Here is a 20,341-nt window from a genome sequence, read left to right as displayed (position 1 = left end):
TGGCTAAGCTAGTGCCAAAACTTGCTTAATGAGGTCAATGGCATGGAAGAAACTCCAGGAGAGAGTGCTGGAGTTCTCTTTGAAGAAATGTTGCTCTTCAATGCTTTTGATGGCCCAGGGCTGACTGAAGTATGCACACTTACCATTGGTGACACAGGGTTGAAAGGGACTCACAAGCATTGGATCTTAATATGAAGAAGTCTTAGAAATACATTAAGTAATTTTGCTTATATTCTCATATCCCTATGGTAGTGGTGACTGGATTCCTGGTTTGGCACTGTAGGATCAGCACTAGACTACAAACCACAAGGTCGGCAGTTCGAACCCACCAGCTGTTCCTTAGAAAACCTATACAGGGTTGCTATGAGTCAGAACTAACTAGACAGCTTAACAACAATAACAACAATGGTAGTGGTGGTGGTTGTTTGCCATCGAGTCAGTTCTGACTCATAACAATCCTATATAGGGTTTCTGAGTCTGTAAATCTTTACAGGAGCAGAAAGCCTCATCTTTCTCCCTCAGAGCAGCTGATAGATTTGAACTGTTGATCTTACAGTTAGCAACCCAATGGGTAACATATTGTGCTATCAGAGTTCCTTCACATACCTATTGTTGTTTCGTGCCGTCAAGACAATTTCAACTCATAGCGACCATGTATAGGGTTTCTGAGACTGTATATCTATGTACGAGCAGAAAGCTTCATCTTTCTCCCATGGAGTGGCTGGTAGGCTTGAACTGACAATCTTGTGGGTTCCAGTCCAGTGCTTATTGTATGGAGCCACTGCACTCCCTCTAATACCTATAGACAATAAAAATATGTATTTAAAAATTCTAAAACATATTTTTTGAAAGTTTAGAAATTATAATTTATAGAAAAGTTTGTGCAATACTTTGTGTATTTCTTTTCCTTAAGTGTTCATAAAATATTTGTATATCTTATGTGGCATTTTAGATTCAGTGAAATACAATAACATAATTTTTTTCTGTATGTTGCAAGAAAGATTGTGTAGTGCTAAAATAGATTATAAGTGCTATAGGAATTTTGTGCTATAGGAGTCCTGGTGTGGCATTGTGGGTTAATGCACTGGACTGCAAGGTTGGCAGTTCAGGCTCACCAGCTGCTCCTCATGGCTCCTCGAAAATTCTATAAAGAGTCACTATGAGTCAGACTTAACAACAACATAGGAATTTTTAGACAGAACTGTAGAATGGATTGAGAACAAGAAAATCAGTACTACCTGAAGTAAGTTCAAATCTATTAGTGATCAAAGAACTAAAAATAACATGAGCTACCCCAACACCCCACCAAGTTCTGAGATGTCTCTATTTTATAGATTGCTCTCTAACATCTTTGATGTCTGCCCTCATTCTCTCCACTTCCCTCCTGTTCTTTGACTCCCTTCTTTTTGCCCTGTCCACTTATTCATGGCACAGTGGATTAAGTGCTTGGTTGCTAACCAAAAGGTCAGAGATCTGAACCCATCAGCCACTCTGAGGGAGAAAAAGGAGGCAGTCTGCTTCTGTAAAGATTACAGCCACTAATTTATATGAAACCCCACTGGGCAGTTCTACTCTGTACTATAGAACCAACTCAGGGCAGTGGGTTTGTTTAATTCCATTAGGATAAGCCCTGGACCACAAGGTCAGTTTGAATCTCAAGGTTCGCATCAACCAGCCACTCCTTGAAAACCCTTAACAGGGTTGCTAAGAGTCGGAACCAATGGCACTTAAGAACAACAACCTTATAGCTTGCTGACTCTTATGTCCTTTGGAAATTTGACTCCAGCATTAAGTGACCTACCAGTGATTCGAAAAATTTCCTAACAGTTCACTCCTAAGTAGAATTCTAATACCTACTGTTATTATGATAGCCTTTCACTTTGTTAGAGAGTTTATAGAACATTTGACAGACTGCACTAAAGATGCTTACTTCTCTGTTAAAGTTCTGCTCATCTCAGAACACATTTATTTCAGCCACTGTCCAATTATAAGGAGCCCTTGTAGTTTAACAACGTTGGGCTACTAATTGCAAAGTCAGCAATTCAAACCCACCAGTCGCTCTGTGGAAGAAAGATGAGGTTTTCTGCTCCCATAAAGATTTACAGTCTTGGAAACCCTGTACAGGGTCGCTATCAGTTGGAATTGACTTATTAGCACACATAGCAGCAGCTGTATTTAAATCGGTGCTTAAACTGCTGGCTATAATGGAGGCAGATTTTTTTTTTTTTTTTTTTCTGGTTAGAGTAATTGTCAGTGTATTTAGGTGTTCTTTTTTATTCCCCTCTTCCAATCTCCAACTTATTTTTTCAGTACCATTAACTGTCTGGTGGGGAGCATCATGCTGCTATTGCTTCATCCCACTTTGAAAGTAACTCAAGATCCGGCTACAGATAACTTGGATTGGAGTCCTATCCTGCCATTGTGCAATCTTGAGAAGCAACTTAGAGTCTCTAAGCTATAATGAACTTGCTTGTGATGTTAACACTATCTGACCTGCCTACTTTGTAGACTGTACAGAGGATCAATCTAATTTACAATGAATGTGAAAGTTTCCAGTGAGTGCAAAACTCAAAAATCAAGTTTGAATATATATTATTGTCTCATATCCGCATGACAAAAATAGTATTCCACTTAATATGATTGAATATCTTATTAAGAAATTAAAGTTGCATTGACATACATTTGTTTTTAATTTGGAAGTTAAGATTTTACTTTTATGCTCAGTTATTTAAATTTCGAGTAGGTATATCAATTAGCTAGGTGGTTGTTGTTGTTAAGTGCTGTCGAGTTGGTTCCGATCCATAGTGACCCTGTATAGGGTTTCCAAAGAGTGACTAGTGAGCTTGAACCGCCGACCTTGAGGTTCAAACCGACTTTGCAGTCCAGCGCATTAGCCTACAGCACCACACCAGGACCCCAATTCAGACTTAACAGATTTATCAATTAGCGCTTCCTGTATAACAGAGCCCAGTGGCTCTGTAGGTTAAACACTGTCATTTGTACCACCAGGTCGGTGGTTCAAGCCCACCAGACACTCCATGAGAGTAAGATGAGATTTACTCCTGATGTGGTGCTGTGGGTTAATGCGCCAGACTGCAAAGTTGTTTGAACTGCAAGGTCAGCAGTTCAAGCTCACCAGCTGCTCCTCGGAAACCCTATGCAGAGTCGCTATGGGTCAGAACCGACTCAACAGCACTAAACAACAAGATTCACAACCTCAGAAACCCTACACAGGGTTGCTATGAGTCAGAACAGACTCAAAGGCACTTAACAATAGTGACAATAATGTAACAACCAGTCAAAAAATCCCAGTGGTATACTAGATGTAATCATTTATTTTGTTTCGGGAGGTCAGCTCATCTAGTTGAGCTAAGCTGAGATGATGCTGTTATGCTATGCTTGTCTCTTATTCTCTTCCCAGACCAGCAGACTATCCCAGTTCCATTATTCTTTTAAAAAAATTATTGTTAACATAAATGCGGTCTTCTGTAATGCGTATTTATATTTGAACTTTACAATCAATAAATGTTTAAAGTGAAAGAACCATTGTTCCTTAAAATTTACTCCACCTCACCACAATAAAGGAAAAAATAAACATCCTTGGCCCTCACATATTAAGGGTGTGTTTTTGAAAAACCTATCTCCATTCTACAAGGAGCCCTAGTGGCATAGTGGGCTGCCAAGGTCAGTGGTTTCAGTCCATCAGCCTCTCCGTGGGAGAAAGATGAAGCTTTCTGCTACTATAAAGATTTACAGCCTCTGAAACCTTATACAGAGTTGCTAAGAGCTGGAATCCACTGTGAACAACCACAACCACCACCATGCCAATCCTGAACAGTTATCTTCTGCATCACACCTAAAGTTTAACAATTGGCTAATTACTATCACTAGATGAATGATGGAGTAGAGTCTTTGTATTTATGATTCCAAAGGCACCTCGATTTCCAGTATTTTAAGCAATTTAAAAGTAGGTATAAAGCTACATTTTTCTGTTGAATAATACATCCTCAATTACCCTCACCAGTATTATCAGGTAGATGTGAACCAAACTTCAGTAGTTGCAAGACAAAAATTTTAATGAAAATTGGGTTAATGGTATGTAATAATCCACAGGGCTAAATAGTTTACATGGGACTGCAATAGAAATTCAAAATAGAATAGATCCGGAAGTAAATGCTACATGTTATCACCATCTGATTCATCTTCTTCCTTCACAGAGTCCTCATATTTTTCTTCTTCTTCCCTTAAGTATTTTCATACAATTTCATGTCTTCTTTAGTTAATTCACTAACCCAGCTGAGCTCTAGTTCAAAAGCTTTATTCTTCACTTCATCATGCACTGACAATTATTTTTGCACCATCTTTAACAACATCGCAGCATGTCATTTCTTTCATCTGAAACTTTTCAACTTTTGTGTTAGCAGTTTGCCTGGCTTTATCAATGTTGTTGTTGTTGTTGAGTGCTGCCAAGTCGGTTCTGACCTATAGCGACCCTGTATATGCTTTCTGAGGAGCAGCTGGGTGAGTGTGAACCACCGACCTTGTGGTGAACCAAACTGACTTTGTAGTCCAGGAAATTAACCCACAGTGCCACACCAGGACTCCAGCTTTACCAAAAGCATAGCCCAATAACCATATGAAACACCCAATTAGTCTATCAAGTAGAGCTGTGCACCATCATTAACACTTAGAGACTCCAACGTGAAATTGCAGCCAGAAGGTCTAACAGCATGGTAGAGTGACTGCAAGGTGTTTCAGTAGAAAGTTAAAGCCAAAGTTTGACTTAAAGTTTGAAGCTTCTCCTCTTACTATACCTGCTAAAGAATGAGCATCTATCAACAAGCCATTATGTTGATGGGCATGTTGGAATGGCAGTTGATATCAACAAGTATCAACTGCCATTCCAACATGCCCACCAACATTAAAAAAAAAAAAAAAAGGAAACTTCTTCATAAAGTCTGTTGTTGTGATGTGCTGTCAAATCATTTCTGACTCATAGCGACCCTGCATAGGGTTTCCAAGGAGTGGCTGGTGGCTTCGAATTGCTGACCTTGTGGTTAGCAATCTAGCAGTTATCCTATGGGGCCACATCGGGACTCCTCATGTCTAGAAAGGACTAATTTCACTACCCCAGAGCCAACACCATGCTTACGTATGATTCCTATAATTCAACTACTATTTTCTACAGACTTTACAGCATATTCAACTGGAAAAACTCTTGCATCAGGTGAGAATGTGAATTCTGGTAGTCCAGCTGGTAGAGCTCATTTTGTTAAAACAACAAGGATTCGAAGGGCTTCAAGACCTCAGAGCTAACATTCTAAACCTAATGGCAAAAGTATGAGAGAACAAACAGAAGCACATGCGTTCTTTAAGGCCTAGGTTTGGATATCGTTGTTTTTGCTAGATGCCATTGAGTTGGTTCCAACTTAAAGCAACCTTATGTACAACAGACAAATAATAAAACGCTGCTCGTGCCTGTGCCATCATCATATTTATTATTTTTGCCCCTTGTTGCAGTGGCTATGAAAATTCATCTTGTTGAGGATCTTCTTCTTTTCCTCTGACCATCTATTTTAACAAGCATGGCGTCCTTTTCTGGGGACTGATCCCTTCTGATAACATGCCCAAAATTCATGAGGTGAAGTCTCACCATCCTAACTTCTAAGGAGCATTCTGGACTTGGTGATAGAAATGATGCTGGAGAGCACATGATAGAATTCTGCAAAACCAATGATTTGTTCATTTCAAATACCTTCTTTAGACAGCATAACAGATGACTATACATATGGACCTCACCAGATGGAATACATAGAAATCAAATTGACAACATCTGCAGAAAGAGATGATGGAAAAGCTCCATATCATCAGTGAAAACAAGACCAGGGTCAGACTGTGGAACAAACCATCAATTGCTCATATACAAATTCAAACTGAAGCTGAAGAAAATGAAAACAAGTCCACAAGAGCCAAAATATGACCTTGAATATATCCCACCTGAATTTAGAGATCATCTGAAGAACAGATTTAATACATTAAACACTAAAGACTGAAAACCAGAAGAGTTGTGGGATGACATCAAGAACATCATACATGCAGAAAGCAAAAAATCATTGAAAAGACAAGAAAGAAGTAAAAGGTCAAAATGGATCTGAGAAGAGACACCAAAACTTGCTCTCCAATGTAGGGATGCTAAAGTAAATGGAAGAAAAGAGGAGGTCCAAAAGCTAAACAGACAATTTCAAAGATCTGTTCGAGAAGATAAAGTCAAATATTACAACAAAATGTGCAAAGATCTGGAATCAGAAAACCAAAAAGGAAGAACATGCTCAGCATTTCTCAAGCTGGGGGAACTGAAGAAAAAATAAAAGCCTCAACTTTCGTTATTGAAAGATTCTCTGGGAAAATTATTGAATGATACAGAAAGCATCAAGAGACGATGGAAAGAAAACACAGTGTCACTGTACCAAAAGGAAATGGTTCATGTTCAACCATTTCAAGAGGTAGCATGTGATCAAGAGCCAATGATACTGAAGGAGGAAGTCCAAGGTGCATTGAAGGAATTGGCAAAGAACAAGGCTCCAGGAATTGATGGAATAAAAATTGAAATATTTCAAGAAAATGAGGTGGCACAGGAGGCACTCATTCATCTCTGCCAAGAAATTTGGAAGGCAACTATTTGGCCGACTGATTGGAAGAGAACCATATTCATGCCCATTCCAAAGAGAGGTGACCCAACAGAATACAGAAATCATTGGGCAATCTCTTTGATATCCCGTGAGAGTAAAGTTTTGCTAAAGGTAATACAGAAATGGCTGTAAGCATACATTGACAGAGAAGTTCCAGAGGTACAAACAAGCCTGATTCAGAAGAGGCCGTGCAAGGAGGGATATCATTTCTGATGTCCAGTGGATCTTGGCTGAAAGCAGAGAATACCAGAAAGATGTTTACCTGTGCTTTATTGACTACGCAAAGGCTTTCGATCGTGTGAATCATGACAAGCTATGGACAACATAGCAAAGTATGCGTATTCCAGAACACTTAATTGTGCTCATGAGGAATCTGTACATGGACCAAGAAGCAGTTGTTCGAACAGAACAAGGGAACACTGAATGGTTTAAAATTAAGAAAGGTGTGCGACAAGGTTGTTTTCTTTCAACATACTTATTCAACCTGTATGCTGAGCAAATAATCCGAGAAGCTGGCTTATATGAAGAAAAACATGGCATCAGGATTGGAGGAAGTCTCATTAACAACCTGCGATATGCAGATGATACAACCTTGCTTACTGAAAGTGAAGAGGACTTAAAACATTTACTGATGAAGATCAAAGAGCACAGCCTTCAGTACAGATTACATCTCAGTGTAAAGAAAACAAAAATCCTCACCACTGGACCAATAAACAACACTTTTATCAACGGAGAAAAAAATTGAAGTTGTCAAGGACTTCATTCTTCTTGGATCAGCTATCAACACTCAAGGAATCAGCAGTCAAGAAATCAAACGACGTATTGCATTAGGCAAATCTGCTGCACAAGACCTTTTGAAAGTGTTGAAGAGCAAAGATGTCAGCTTGAGGACTAAGGTGCGCCTGTCCCAAGCCATGGTATTTTAATAATCTCATATTCATGTGAAAGCTGGACAGTGAATAAGGAAGACCATAGAAGAATTGATGCCTTTGAGTCATGGTGTTGGAGAAGAATAATGAAAGTGCCATAGGCTGCCAAAAGAAACAACAGATCTATTTTGAAAGAAATGTAGCCAGAGGGCTCCTTAGAGGCCAAGATGGCCAAACTTCGTCTCTCACACTTTGAACATATTGTCAGGAGGGACTAGCACCTAACAACAACAACTTCTGTAAAGATTTGTTGTTTTTAAGTGCCTTCAAGTCGGTTCTAATCCATAGTGATCCTCTATAGGGTTTCTGAGGAGCAGCTGGTGAGATTGAATTGCTGATCTTGGGGTGCAAACTGACTTTGCACTCCAATGCATTAAACCACAGCACCACACTCTATATAGGGTCGCAATGAGCCAGAACTAACTTGACATAACATAACCACTAACCTCTACCTTCTATTTCAGGGAGTGGAAGTTAAACTCTGCAAAGATTAGAGGTGGTGGTTATGTGCTGTGGAGTCGATTCCAACTCATAGTGACCCTGTACAGGGTTTCCAAGGCTATAACTTTTTATGGGAGCAGAAAACCTCATCTTTCTCCCAAGAAACTGCTGGTAGTTTTGAACTGCTGACCTTAAGGTTCGCAGCCCGATTTGCAACCACTACGCTACCAGAGCTCCTTACAAGGTTAGAGGACTGTTAACATTAATAATGTCTATATAGATTCAAAGGTCTGGTACATGACGGACAGGTTAGCAACTCTCATTAAAAAGAAAGAAAAATAAAATGTGTGGTGGGCCTCTTTGAGTTTTGGAGGCAGCATATACCACACTCAAGAATATAGTTGACTGGGTAGTTAGATAGAACTCTGCAGCAAATCAATGTTATTATGCAAGCGGCCTTGCTATTTGCCCCTGTCTCGGTACATCCAGTGCTGTGTTAGATAAGGATACTTATGCAGATTCTTGAGCAAGACCTTACAGGACAGTCCTATTGCAATACCTCAGGGTTCTAGGAAAAAGACCATTCCTCTGACAAGTCATTTGAAAAGCCATCCTGGCATGCTGCTAGGTTCCAGTAAAGACTGAGGGCCTTCTTATGCAACTCAAGTGATTATGCAACCAAAGGCATCCATCAGGAGCTGGATCATGAACATTGTAAGATTCACCAAACCATATTGTCAGTGGGTATAGCAGGAATCCATCATATCACAGAAATGGCATATTCGTAAGGGGGCTTGACTGGGACTGAGGGCACAAGTAAGATGCACACATAGGTAGGTTAGACTTCCATGTAGCTTGCACCAATGTTTATTTACTAATGTCTCTCCATCATTTTATACCTATGGGCTAATTGAGAGTTTACTATAACCAGCTGGTAGAAGAAGAAAATGCTTGGATCTGGTTATGGATATATGTTGGAATGAGCTGAAAATGGATGATACCTTGGTATAGCATCTATCAGGGGACGCTGGAAAGGACTTTGGTGAGGGGAAATCTTCCTAAACAATATATGTGCTTATAGAGAACTAACTTCAGGTGGGGTGCTATCAATCTTCAGGCAGTACTGACTGATTTGGCTCATTGATCCGGGACTCAGAATGAGGCAAACTTGGAAGAGGCACATGTGGGACTAAAGCATATGAATATTAACACATTAACATGTTAATGTCTACCAGTGAGCATCTACCACAGTCTACTCTTGTCCTTGCCTTTCCAAGTGCTCATTCAACATGTCCTTGAGGGAGTAGTCACAGTGATAGAGATGGGAACTGTGCATGGGTTCAATAGCTTATCTACTTTTTATAAGCTGACCTACTTATTGCAGCTGCTAAATGCTCAGTCAGCAACAGATATGAACATTGAACTCTTAGTATGGTACCCGTCTCTTAGAGACCAGTCAGCCACACAACCCTGGAAGGGGAAGTGATTCACCTTGTTGGGAATGATTCTCCAAATATACATTTGCCTTCTTTGTTCCTAGCATCCCTGCCAGCACCATTATCCAAGGATTTAAAGAGTGCCCAATTTACCAACATGTTAGGTGCCATTGAGTCGGCTCCGATTCATAGCAAAGCTAAGCAGCATAGAAGGAAACACTGCCAAGTCCTGTGCCATCTCACAATTGTTATGTTTGAGCTTCTTTTTTTGATGAAACTTTTACTTTTCCAAGGACTGGTCCCTCCTCATAACATGTCCAAAGTATGTGAGACGAAGGCTCCCCATCATTGCTTCTAGGGAGCATTCTGGTTGTACTTCTTCCTAGACAGATTTGTTTGCTCTTCTGGCAGTCCATGATATTTTCAATACCCTTTGTATATTGAAAGTATAGTGGACTTTCACATAATTTAAATGCCTTAGTTCTTCTCCACTCTTCTTTTATTCATTATACACCTTTCCTATGAATATGATGCCATTGAAAATACCATGGCTTGGGGCAGGAAAACCTTACTCATTAAAGAGACATCTCTGCTCTTTAACACTTTAAAGAGATCTTTTTCAGTAGATTTGCCTATTTATAATATGTTACTTGATTTCTTGACTGCTGCTTCCATGAGCATTGATTGTGGATTCAAATAAGGTGAAATCATTGATAACTCCAATCTTTTCTCCATTTATTTTGATGTTGTTTATTGGTTCACTTGTGAGGATATTAGTTTTCTTTATGTTGAGTTGTAATCCATACTAGAGGCTATATTTGATCTTCATCAGCAAGTGCTTCAAGTCCTCTTTACTCTCAGCAAGTATGGTTGTGTAATCTGTATATTGAGATTGTTAACGAGCCTTCATCCAGTTCTGATCTTCTTCATATAGTCAACTTTCTTAGATTATTTGCTAAGCATACAGATTGAATAGATATGGTTAATAGAAACAACCCTAAAACACATCTTTTCTGATACTAAACCATGCAGTATCCCCTCTTAGTCTATGTACAAGTGTTGTATGAGCATGCTTAAGTGTTCTGGAATTCCCATTTTTTGCAATGTTATATAGGGTTTGTTATAATCCACACAGGTGAATGTTTTTGCATAGTCAATAAAATACAAGTAACATCTTTCTGGTATTCTCTGCCTTCAGCAAGATCCATCTGATGTCTGCAATGATAGCCTTCATTCCATATCCTCTTCTAAATCCAGCTTGAATTTTCTGGCAGCTCCCTGTCAATGAACTGCTGCAACCATTTAAAAAATCATCTTACTCATATGTGATATTAATGATATTATTTGATAATATCCATATTCTGTATGGTAGCCTTTGTTTGGGATGGGCACAAATATAGATTTCTTCCAGTTGGTTGACTAGGTAACTATCTTCCTTTTTTTTTTTTTTTTACATAGACTAGTCAGTACCTCCAATGTGGCATTACTCTGTGGAAACATTTCAATTAGTATCCCATCAATTCCTGGAGCCTTGTTTTTCTGCATAACATTTCTCAGGCCAAGAGTCACATTTTATAGTACAAAAAAGAGTGTTTAAAGATGAGACAATGGAAACATGACAATGAGTTCTATCACATCACATCACATCATATGTTATATCGTATCACCAGCTGGCCTGACAAAACTCTGGAATGGCTTTAATGAATCAGCTAAATTTCCAGGCCAGGTACAGCATCCTGTGGACTTGTGCTGTTCTGCATGATGTAGCATATGTGTTGAACCAATGACTGATATATGGTACTACGCTTCCAATATGAACATTGGTTCACGAAGAAAGTGTCAGGAAATCCTGCTTGAAATCCTTCAGTGGTTCCCTGCCCATTATAGAATAGCTGACACTTAGACTCTATCGGGCAGAGCAGAACTGCCCCCATACAGTTTCCCAAACTGTAATCTTTATAGGAGCAGATAGATCACCAAGTCTTTTTCCCCCTGAAGAGGGGGTGGTTGGTTTTAACCCACCTTCACCAGGATCCTTATTTTCAAGATAAGCCTATGCTTGCTCCTTCAGCATCATCTCTAACTTCTGCCATTCTCTCTTGCAGATTCTGCAGTCATATGAACACTTTTTTCTTTCTTTAGAACACCCTTCTTTCGGCCAAGTTCGCCTCTACTATTAAGTTATTTATCTTCTACTGAAAACCTTCCGGAAACTCCACCCTTTTAGCTGTGCGTCTCTGAGGTTCCACCACACCTCATGCACCACACTACCTGTGCAGATCATATTTTACTGATTCTTTGTTTTCTTCTGTGGCTCCTCTACTCTACAGTGCACTCAGATTAACACCTAGTATATAACCTTTAATTCAAAGCAGGTACTTGCCATCTTTTGTCAAACTGAACTGAGTAGACAAGAGAGAAATGCTAGCTGCAAGATCGGCGGTTCAAACCCACCAGCTGCTTCTTGGAAACCCTACACAGGGTTGCCTTGAGTTTGAATCAACTCGGAGGCATTTAGCAACAACAATGCAATAACAGGCAAGGCCAATAGATGACTTCTGTACCCATTTCGGACACAAATCCAAAGCATCCGCTGGCCTTGTGTTTCTTAGTGATCGGGCCCAGTCCTCCCTTGCAGGATAGGGCTTAGAAACCACACTTCCTACGACACCCAGACACCCACGAGCGCCTCCCATTGATTCTGTAGGAACCGGAGAGAGGCAGGAACACGCGGTTGCAGGCCAGCGTTTGGCGCATGCTTAGAGAGCAAGCACCGGGCTGGAATCGGAAGAGTCCAAGCGTGAGGGGTGTGCTATGCGATTTAGGTTCTCTTTTCTCCTGAATAGGGCCGTGAGTCTTATTCTTTCCTACCTCGCCTGCATCTTAATTTGAAATTCAGACTTGAAATGTGGCTTGTCAGAGGGTGAGGAAGGGATCAGAGGTTTGTCAGCTTCACCCTCATCTTTGGCTGCTCCTCCTGCAGTTGTGGGTTGGACGGTGCCGTGCCAGGTCAAGGCGTGTGGGGGCGGAAGCGGCAGCCACAGCGGCTGCGGCGGCTGTCAGAGCAGGCGAGGTTGCTGGGTGGAGCGGCCATGGAGGGTCAGCGCTGGCTGCCGCTGGAGGCCAATCCAGAGGTGAGTGCGGTTAGGGTTCCAACGTGGGGGGCGCAGTGGAGAGAGCTGGGCTGCTGGTGCAGCAGCGAACCAAACAATTTGTTTCTAAATCGTGTCCTCTGTTTCATTTTCAGGTCACTAACCAGGTGAGTGGAGGTGTCTGTCGCTCTGGAGTCCTTTCTGCCAGCTTGGTCCACATCCCTGCCTGCGTCCATCACCATGCTCCTTGGGGAGATGGGATTTCACTCAGTAAGGACCCCCTCTTGGTCTGCTTCAGGAGTGCCCACCAGCTCCCTGCCACCTGGCTCCCAGAGATGCCTCCAGCTACCGCAACCCCTCCTCTGCCCCCATTCCCAGGTCCTCACGTTTCCTGGGGCCTCAGGGGCTGAGGTTGAGGAACATTCATTCTCAACATTCCTGTATCTATTCTTCCCTCTTCGTTTTGCCTTCTCCTAGTGCAAATTTCCTAATTTTCCTTCACCTGTACCTTCTGAGTGATTAATTTGCCTACACTTCCTGACTCCAAGCTTTGTAAACTCTCCCACCCAGTCTGTGTAATTTCATCCACCGCCTGCACTAATGAAATCATCTTCTCTTGCTCCATCGAGGCACTTCTCTTGCGTGCCACGCCCCCTTTTCTTGCCATTTTTTTTAAAACTGGAAATTCAGTTATGGTTTTTTTTATTATTTTTTTTTTTTTTAGCGTAGAAAGGTCAGCATAATAATGCCCACACAATTTTTTGCCACCTGCAACCCTTAAATTCACCCAGGGTATTGGAGGTTGTGGTTTGGGGAATAAGGGAACATCTTCACCACTTCATTTGTTGTTGTTGTGTGCCAGTGGGTCGGTTCCGACTCATAGTGACTCTGTACAGGGTTTCCGAGGCTGTAAATCTTTACGGGAGCAGAAAGCCTCATCTTTCTCCCGCGAAACAGCTGGTAGTTTCAAACTGCTAACCTTATGGTTTGCAGTCCAATTCATAACCACTACGCAACCAGAGCTCCTTCACTTCATTAGAGCAACAGTAAGTGCTGCCAGGTTTAAACTTTTAATTTGTTCAGATGAGTCTTGTCTTCCCTTGTTTTTCATTTAAAGAGTTTATTTACCTTTTACTGATTTATTAGTATATCATATGATGGATTCTCCCCTTTCCATAATTTTCCTTCTCATCACCACTGAATTTTGGCTTTCAAAGCTTATAGCAAATGCCTTATAAAAGGAAAAGAAATAAAAATGCTGTATTTTAATGTTAGCAGGAAAACCTATGCTTTGAGAATGACTGTTACTCCCCACAGGTGCCCTATTGGCTCCGTGGATTAGGTATTAGACTGCTACCTGCAAGGATGAAGGTTCAAACCCCTTAAACTCTATAGGAGAACCATGAGGCTGTCTGCTCCCATAAATGTACAGTTTGAGAAACTTAGAGGGTCACTATGAGTTTGAATTGACTTGATGACTGTTTTTTTTTTTTTTTTTTTTTTTATTATTCCCCTGACTCTTCACCTCTTTAATAGTTTGGAAATGCACAAAATTTTAAAGCCAACATATATCTTTTATATTGTTCTTACAGTATCCTTTCCTATCATTGTTTTCCCCATTTTGAAATTTGCTGTTCTTTCTTTCCAAACATATTTTGTATATATATGTCCTTTTTGTCCAGAGACAGAAATCTTCAGGTTGAAGGTACCAATATTTATTTATAATTTCTGATTTGGTGCCATAGGAAATAAACATACATGGGGCACTTCAAAAAGTTCAAGGAAAAATTCCATGTTTCCCATGAACTCTTTTTTTTTTTTTTTAATATTTTGTTGTGAATTATGTGATACTTTACATGGGAGAACATTAGTTTTACATTCATCATATCGTAGTATCATTTCATTGCCATGGTTACAACCCCTCCGTGCATCATCAACCAACCAAAGAGTACACCCTGCAAGCCTGCTCCCTGGTCGTTAGCACACAGTCCCTCTCCCTCTCTGGGTCTAAAGTCCCTAGCTGCTCCATCTCTCCACGTCATCATCTCTGCCTCCATCTCTGGTGTCACTGCTTCTCTGGGTAGGGTCTCACTCTCTGCTCTTCTCCCTTGATGGTTCCAAGGACCTCCATTCCTAGACTGCAAAGTTAATCACTCCCCTCCTTGCTACAAAACATCTACCTTTACATTTCCAACCCTCACAATCAATCCTGATAACTATTCACTATTGTATCACAAGAGACCTATCCGTATTTCCTTTCATCAGCCTTGCGTAGACAGATTGGATACTTACTACTCAGTGGAGATTCTACCTTCCTCCAAGCCCTCTGGATCTAGGTTCCCTCTTGAAAGCCTGTAAGCCAGTCACTTCTTGCCTTTGTAGCCCCCATTTTGGGTAGCCAGTGTCCAAGTTGCCCATCCCGGTCTCCCATGAACTCTTGAAGCCTTGCATTTCCCTCTGACCTAATCTAAAACTTTTTATATATCTTTGTGAAAATCAATTCCTCGTATGTCTGGGATTCCCTTCTCTTATCCATGTGCTTGTTTGTTTTTTGTTTTTTTTTCCCAGTATAACACTGTTTGGATTACTATAGTGTTACAAATCTTCAAATTAGTGTGCACCCTCCAACTTTATTTTTATTGTTCAAAATTCTTTAGGCTACTCTAGGTATTTTGTGTTTAAATAGGAATTTAGAATTTGTTTGTTTGTTTCTCCAAAAAGTCTTGCTGTGATTTTGATGTCGGATCTGTTGATGTACTTTGGGGAGAATTGCTATCTTAATAATGTTGATTTTTGTAATCCATGAAGATGTTACATCTTTCTGTTTACTTAGGTGTCTGTCTTTTTCATCAGTGTTTTGTAGATTCAGCATATATAGATATTGTACATATTTTGCTAGGTTTATATCAATTTTTAGTAAATTTGGGTGCTGTTGTAAATGATAATTTCTTTTTAAATTTCTATTTTCTAACTTTCCATTGCTATATAGGCAGTCCCTGGATTACAAATGAGTTCCATTTTTAAGTCAAATTTGCATGTAAGTTGGAACAGTTAGGTATGGGTCGTATCTAATGTCAGCTAGTCAAATGTTTGTCTTAGTATATAGTGTACCTTTCTATGTATAAAGAACAGTAAAGATGCACTAAAATTACAGCTATTCTAAAACCATCACTGATGAGCATCACAAAACAGTGGCCATTTGTTATTATGGCCTATTGTGTGTACTTTGAATTTTTAATCAAATAGGTTTTACAGGAACTACTTTGTTTCTACAGGTTGCATGTTAGTCAGATGTTCATAAACCTGGGACTGCCTGTATTTAGATTTTTGTATTTGACTGTGTATGCTGCTATCTTGCTACATTTATTAGTTCTAGAGGCTTTTACTGTCGTTAGGTTCTGTATAGACAGTCATGCTGTTGATGAGTAGACATTTTTTTTCCTTCATTTTCAATCTGCATGCCTTTTCATGCCTTCTTGAAAAGATTAGAATCTTCATGACAAATAAGAGTAGGCGTGGTGAGAGAAAGCCTCATTTGATTTTTCTCCATTAAGTATGGTACTAGATTTTTTGGTAAATGCTTCTTTTCCTATTTTTCTGAGACTGCTTATCTTGAATTATTGTTGATTTTTCTCATATGCTTATTCTGCATCTGTTGAGATAATCATATAAGTAAGAAATACTACCAATTGAGCAGAAAAGGGGGCTTCAAAAAGTTTATGGAAAAATGGAATTAGCCAAATTAAAAGATAATGGAATTTTCCCACAAATTTTCTGAAGTCCCTTTATATATATATATATAAAATAAACATGCAAGCATATGAAGCTAAGCATAAGATGAGGGAACATTTCCTAAAGACATAATAAGAAAAACTTCAGGCCAGTATCCCTCATGAACATGGACGTAAATATCCTCAACAAAATGCCAGCAAATAGATTCCAGCAATATATAGTGGTGGTGGTTATGTGCCATGGAGTCGGTCCCGACTCAGCCACCCTGTACAGGGTTTCCGAGGCCTCCTCTTTCTCCTGCGAGTTTCGAACTGCTGACCCTGAAGTTAGCAGCCCGATATGTAACCACTACACTTTCAGAGCTCCTTATGAGGAAGATTAGTTTATCCTGGTATTACAAGATACTTCTTCATTAAAAAAAAAAAAAAAAATCAACCAAAATAATTCACCATATAAAACTTTTAGATGTGTTTAGATGGCATTGTTATTATTTCAATAGGATATAAGGTTGTTGTTGTTGTTGTTGTTGTTAAGTGCCATGAGTTGATTCCAACCCATAGCGACCCTGTATAGGGTTTCTGAGGAGCAGCTGGTGAGCTTGAACTGCCGACCTTGCAGTTCAAATGGCTTTGCAGTCTGGCGCATTAACCCATAGTGCCACACCAGGACTCCAGGACTCCATACAAGATAGTATAACTATAAAATTATTTTCTGTAATTCTGATTCTGTAAGATTTGTTCTGAGGCAATCCTGATAGACTATCAAACACATTTGCTCATTCACATTAATTAAATAATAATATTTTAGGGACACCATTTATAATAAATACCAGGTGTCTGGTCAGTGATGATTAGACAATAAGTAATTTTTGCTTTTTAATACAGTAGGGAAGACAGGCCATAAGCAAGTGAACAGTTGTCATTTGTCAAAAGAACAATGAAAACTCATGACCAGAGTGCTATGATAGAGACCAGTATGGAAAAATTAGTAGATTGGATGGTGGCAGGAGACTTTTCTTTGGTGACATTAACAGAGGGAAAAATAGTCCTTTATACCTCATATACCCTTGCTTTGGAGGTGGTTCAGTTTATTTTAAATTTGTTTATTTAAGAAATAATATGCTTTTAGTTCAGGAGGATGGGCAAGTATTTAAGAAATTGCCAGTTTGATTAAACATTTTTGTGGTTTCTTAATTTTCTATATGTTGGTGGCAGTACTGAGAAAATGAATAGAAATTGTCTTAAAATTTGTAGAATTAATAAATTGTCATTGTTAAGGGCCATTGAGTCAGTTCCAACTCATATTGACCCTGGGAGGGGCTGGTTCATTTGAACCACAACTTTAAAGTTAGCAGTCCAGTGCTTGCTTAGCCTACAGCTCCACACCAGGACTCCAATAAATAAATTAAGCCTTGTGTCCTAAATAAGCATACAAAAATTCCCTGTGTCTCTGTAGGTTAAGCACTGCACTGCTAACCACAAGGTTGCAGTTCAGACCCACTAGCGGCTCCTTGGAAACCCTGTACAGGGTTGCTGTGAGTGAAAACTGACTCAGTGACACTTACCCACATCTTACGAGAACACCCTGGTTATCATGTTCTCCTCTAACTATTGCCTGATTCCTGCTTTCCATAAAGAATTGTCCTTAGCTGCTGTCACTACTTCCTCATCTCCCATTCTCTTCTGTGTTCACTCCTAGCGTGCTTCTATCCTCATTGATCCATACAAACGACTCTTGTCACATTTACTAAGGATCACCACTTTGCCAAATCCATTAGAAATTCTTCTGTCACCATATTTCTTGATCTGTCAGCAGAATTGGGTCGAGTAAACCACCCAATTCTTCTTCTAAAACAATGTTTTCTTGGCTACATCATCTCTCTTTCAGCTTTTAAGATGCTCTCCAGGGCTTGATCTATCTGCATTTCAATCTGCATTCTCTCCCTAGTGATATTATCTGTTGTTGCATGCTATTCAGTTGATTCTAACACAAAGCACTGCTATAGGATAGAGTAGACCTGCCCCATAGGATTTCCTAGGCTAGAATCTTTACAGGTGCTGATTGCCACATCTTTTCTCCTGCAGAGCAGCTGGTAGGTTCAGATTACACCATCAGGATTCCGAGTTCTTAACCATTACACTAACAAGAATCCTTGATGCTAGCTGTACTATAATTTAGATACCATCAGTTATCACGCAGTTGATCCCAAGGTTTTCTGAGCTCTGACTTCTCTTCCAAAATGGATACCTATCTTAGTTTCCTAGTGGAGTCCTGGTGTGGCGCTGTAGGATAAGTACTGGACTGCCAGCCACAGGTCAGCAGTTCAAACCTACCATTCACAACTCAGAAACCCTATACAGGGTCAATGTGAGTCAAATTGACTCGACAGCGCTTAAAACCAACAACTGCACTAGCATAAGTGGCTCTTATTAAAGAACAGAAATGTATTTTCTCACACTTCTGGAGAAGCGAAGTCCAAATCAAATTATCTTCTGTGTAGAATCTTTCCTGGTCGGCCTTCACTGACCCATGACCATCCTCACTTGGCATCCTTGCTTCTGTGTCTAATCTGCTCTTTTTATAACTCAGAAGTGTTCAATTAGCCTTAGACTACACCTTACACTGATCTGGTTGATGGTAAGTGCCGTCCACTTGATTCCAACTCATAGTGAAGGAAAACTCGATTCCCCAATAGAAAAAATCCACAGATACTGGCGTGAGGAATCCAACACATATTTTGTGGGGTTACAATTCAGTCTGTTAGAATACCTCAAAATACTGATCACAACATAGATTTGGATTTATGAAGGTAAGTCACAAAGTATTGCTATTATGGGTCCAGTTCATACATGCACAGGTGTATTCCAAACAAAATAATCAGTGGATGGCTACAGACAAGTTCTCTCAGTAATACAATTGCCTTAGTCTTTTTAGGATGCCTTCCAAAAAGGGTTCAGTCAAAACAGTGGCTTTCAAAGGAATCTCTGGGTCAGTTAAATTCAAGGCAGAGCGGTCAGCCTGGTAGGTTATGAAGACTATTTTGTGGTACTCAAAAGGAGTAATCCTAGTAGGCTTTCTCCAAGGACACAGGGCAATTATGGGGCCTTTTATTAGAGAAAAGGAGCCCTGGTGTGGTGCTGTGGGTTAATGCGCCAGACTGCAAAGCTGTTTGAACTGCAAAGTTGGTGGTTCAAGCTCATCAGCCGCTCCTAGGAAACCCTATACAGGGTCACTATGGGTTGGAATTGACTGGATGGCACTTAACAACAACAATAGAGAAAAAGGAGTCCTGGTGTTATGCTATTGGTTAATGCGCTGAACTTCAAAGTTGGTTTGAACTGCAGGGCAGTGGTTCAAGCTCACCAGTTGCTCCTTGGAAACCCTATACAGGGTCATTATGGGTTGGAACAGACTTGATGTCACTTAAAAACAACAATTAGAAATTTTTTTTTTAAAGAAAATTGAAAACTGCCTGAGAAAAAGGCTACGAATGTTGTGCCAAAAATTTTTTTCTATCATGACAGTGTACCTGCTCATTTTTTAGGGTAGCAAGGATTGTCCTGTGAGACTTTCATTGGGAAACCTTAGTCCGTCTGCCTTACAAACCTGATCTTGTTACTTCAGCCTTCTTTTTGTTTCCCAGAGTCAAAGCATATTTAAAAGGAACACTTTGGGTTCTTTGAATGTCAAAACTGCCCTTTAGACGTGGTATAAATCAAGGATCTCAGAATTCTTTGAGAAAGAAACACAGCCTTCAGAAATGTATAGACCTACATGGGGGATATATTGAAAAAAAATGCCTGTGTATTTTGACATATTTAATAAAAGATTCTGCTAGTTTATAGCAGTACTTTTTTTATCCATAGGGTTTTTGGTTTGTTTCTTTAGTTTTTATTGTGAATTGAGTGATAGTTTACATAGAACATCAGATTTACACTCATCATTTATTGCAACGATTATAATCCCCTCCATGAATCATCATTCAATGATATTTTCTTCTATTCCCTCTGTGTTTTTTTTTT

At 39.9% G+C, this 20,341-nt stretch overlaps 1 protein-coding gene and 1 pseudogene across 1 annotated transcript in view; one reads left to right on the top strand and one right to left on the bottom strand.

The window, feature by feature from the left end:
- Window positions 1-4,176: 4,176 nt before the first annotated feature.
- Window positions 4,177-4,851, bottom strand: LOC102817925 (annotated as a pseudogene).
- Window positions 4,852-12,516: 7,665 nt separating this feature from the next.
- UCHL3 (ubiquitin carboxyl-terminal esterase L3 (ubiquitin thiolesterase)) overlaps window positions 12,517-20,341 on the top strand; it is a 74,838-nt gene continuing 67,013 nt past the window's right edge. Inside the window, exons 1-2 of the mRNA XM_006832031.1 lie at window positions 12,517-12,629; window positions 12,743-12,754. Coding sequence (XP_006832094.1) covers window positions 12,588-12,629; window positions 12,743-12,754 — 54 coding nt within the window. The 5' untranslated portion in view covers window positions 12,517-12,587. The remainder of the gene's footprint in view (window positions 12,630-12,742; window positions 12,755-20,341) is intronic.

This window comes from Chrysochloris asiatica, unplaced genomic scaffold (assembly GCF_000296735.1).
Source record: "Chrysochloris asiatica unplaced genomic scaffold, ChrAsi1.0 scaffold00005, whole genome shotgun sequence".
NCBI classification, from domain to species: domain Eukaryota; kingdom Metazoa; phylum Chordata; class Mammalia; order Afrosoricida; family Chrysochloridae; genus Chrysochloris; species Chrysochloris asiatica.
Note: the sequence above shows the minus strand (reverse complement) of the source record. Positions and strands in the feature narration are given on the sequence as shown.